At 46.6% G+C, this 815-nt stretch overlaps 1 protein-coding gene across 1 annotated transcript in view; it reads left to right on the top strand.

Annotated features, from left to right (window-relative positions):
* Positions 1–166: 166 nt before the first annotated feature.
* The window catches only part of LOC107578244 (transmembrane and coiled-coil domains protein 1-like), a 1,023-nt gene continuing 374 nt past the window's right edge, over positions 167–815 (top strand). Inside the window, exon 1 of the mRNA XM_016264216.1 lies at positions 167–815. This exon is cut by the window's right edge and continues 19 nt beyond it. Coding sequence (XP_016119702.1) covers positions 624–815 — 192 coding nt within the window. The 5' untranslated portion in view covers positions 167–623.

The following is an 815-nucleotide window of genomic DNA, read 5'->3' as shown; positions in this document are numbered from 1 at the left end:
GATCTTCTTTATGCACCAAGAGCTTGTAACAAAGAGAAAGGAAAACTTGAAATCGAATCATATGACCACTTTAAAATCTTTTCGGAAAGTCCAGCCTCAAGGCAATATCCTAACGTAAATAGAACATCACTAGTGACTGTTTTTTTTCAGGCACATTTAACCAGATTTTAATCATAACATAAAAAGCAAATTTTGCATATTTGCAACTACTTTTTGTCTCTTTGTGCAACTTCGGGTGACAATGATTTTCATGTCACCCATCCAGATCAGAGGCTCACAACTTGGTGTCACTGCTAAATGTATTTCACTAAATAATTTGTCTCTCTAAGGTAACCGGTGGCCTCTCTAGTATCTCTCAGGCAACGCACTCCGCCGCGGGAGCAGTCGTGTCCAAACCTCGCGAGTTTGCCTCTCTCATCCGCAACAAGTTTGGAAGTGCAGACAACATCTCTGCTCTAAAAGACTCTCTGGATGAACAACAAGGGCCTGACGAGCCTGTAACAAGTACACGGACAGCAGGCACTAGGACCCTAGGACCTGCGCAGCTGCAGTCCAGCCCAAAATACGGCAGTGAGGACGACTGCTCCAGCGCTACGTCAGGGTCAGCAGGAGCAAATAGCACCATGGGGGCTCCCGGAGGCCCTCCGAGCTCAAAAGGTAATACACTGGAGCATGGCCAGAGCTCCGGCTTTGATGCACTACTGCACGAGATCCAGGAACTGAAGGACAATCAGAGTCGACTAGAAGAATCCTTTGAAAACCTGAAGAGTCACTATCAGAGAGACTACACAGAAATCATGCAGGCCCTGCAAGAG

The sequence above is a fragment of the Sinocyclocheilus grahami genome, unplaced genomic scaffold (genome assembly GCF_001515645.1).
Source record: "Sinocyclocheilus grahami isolate Dianchi unplaced genomic scaffold, SAMN03320097.WGS_v1.1 scaffold9421.1, whole genome shotgun sequence".
Lineage (NCBI taxonomy): Eukaryota > Metazoa > Chordata > Actinopteri > Cypriniformes > Cyprinidae > Sinocyclocheilus > Sinocyclocheilus grahami.
The sequence above is the reverse complement of the archived record's forward strand: the minus strand, read 5'-3'. Positions and strand labels throughout refer to the sequence as shown.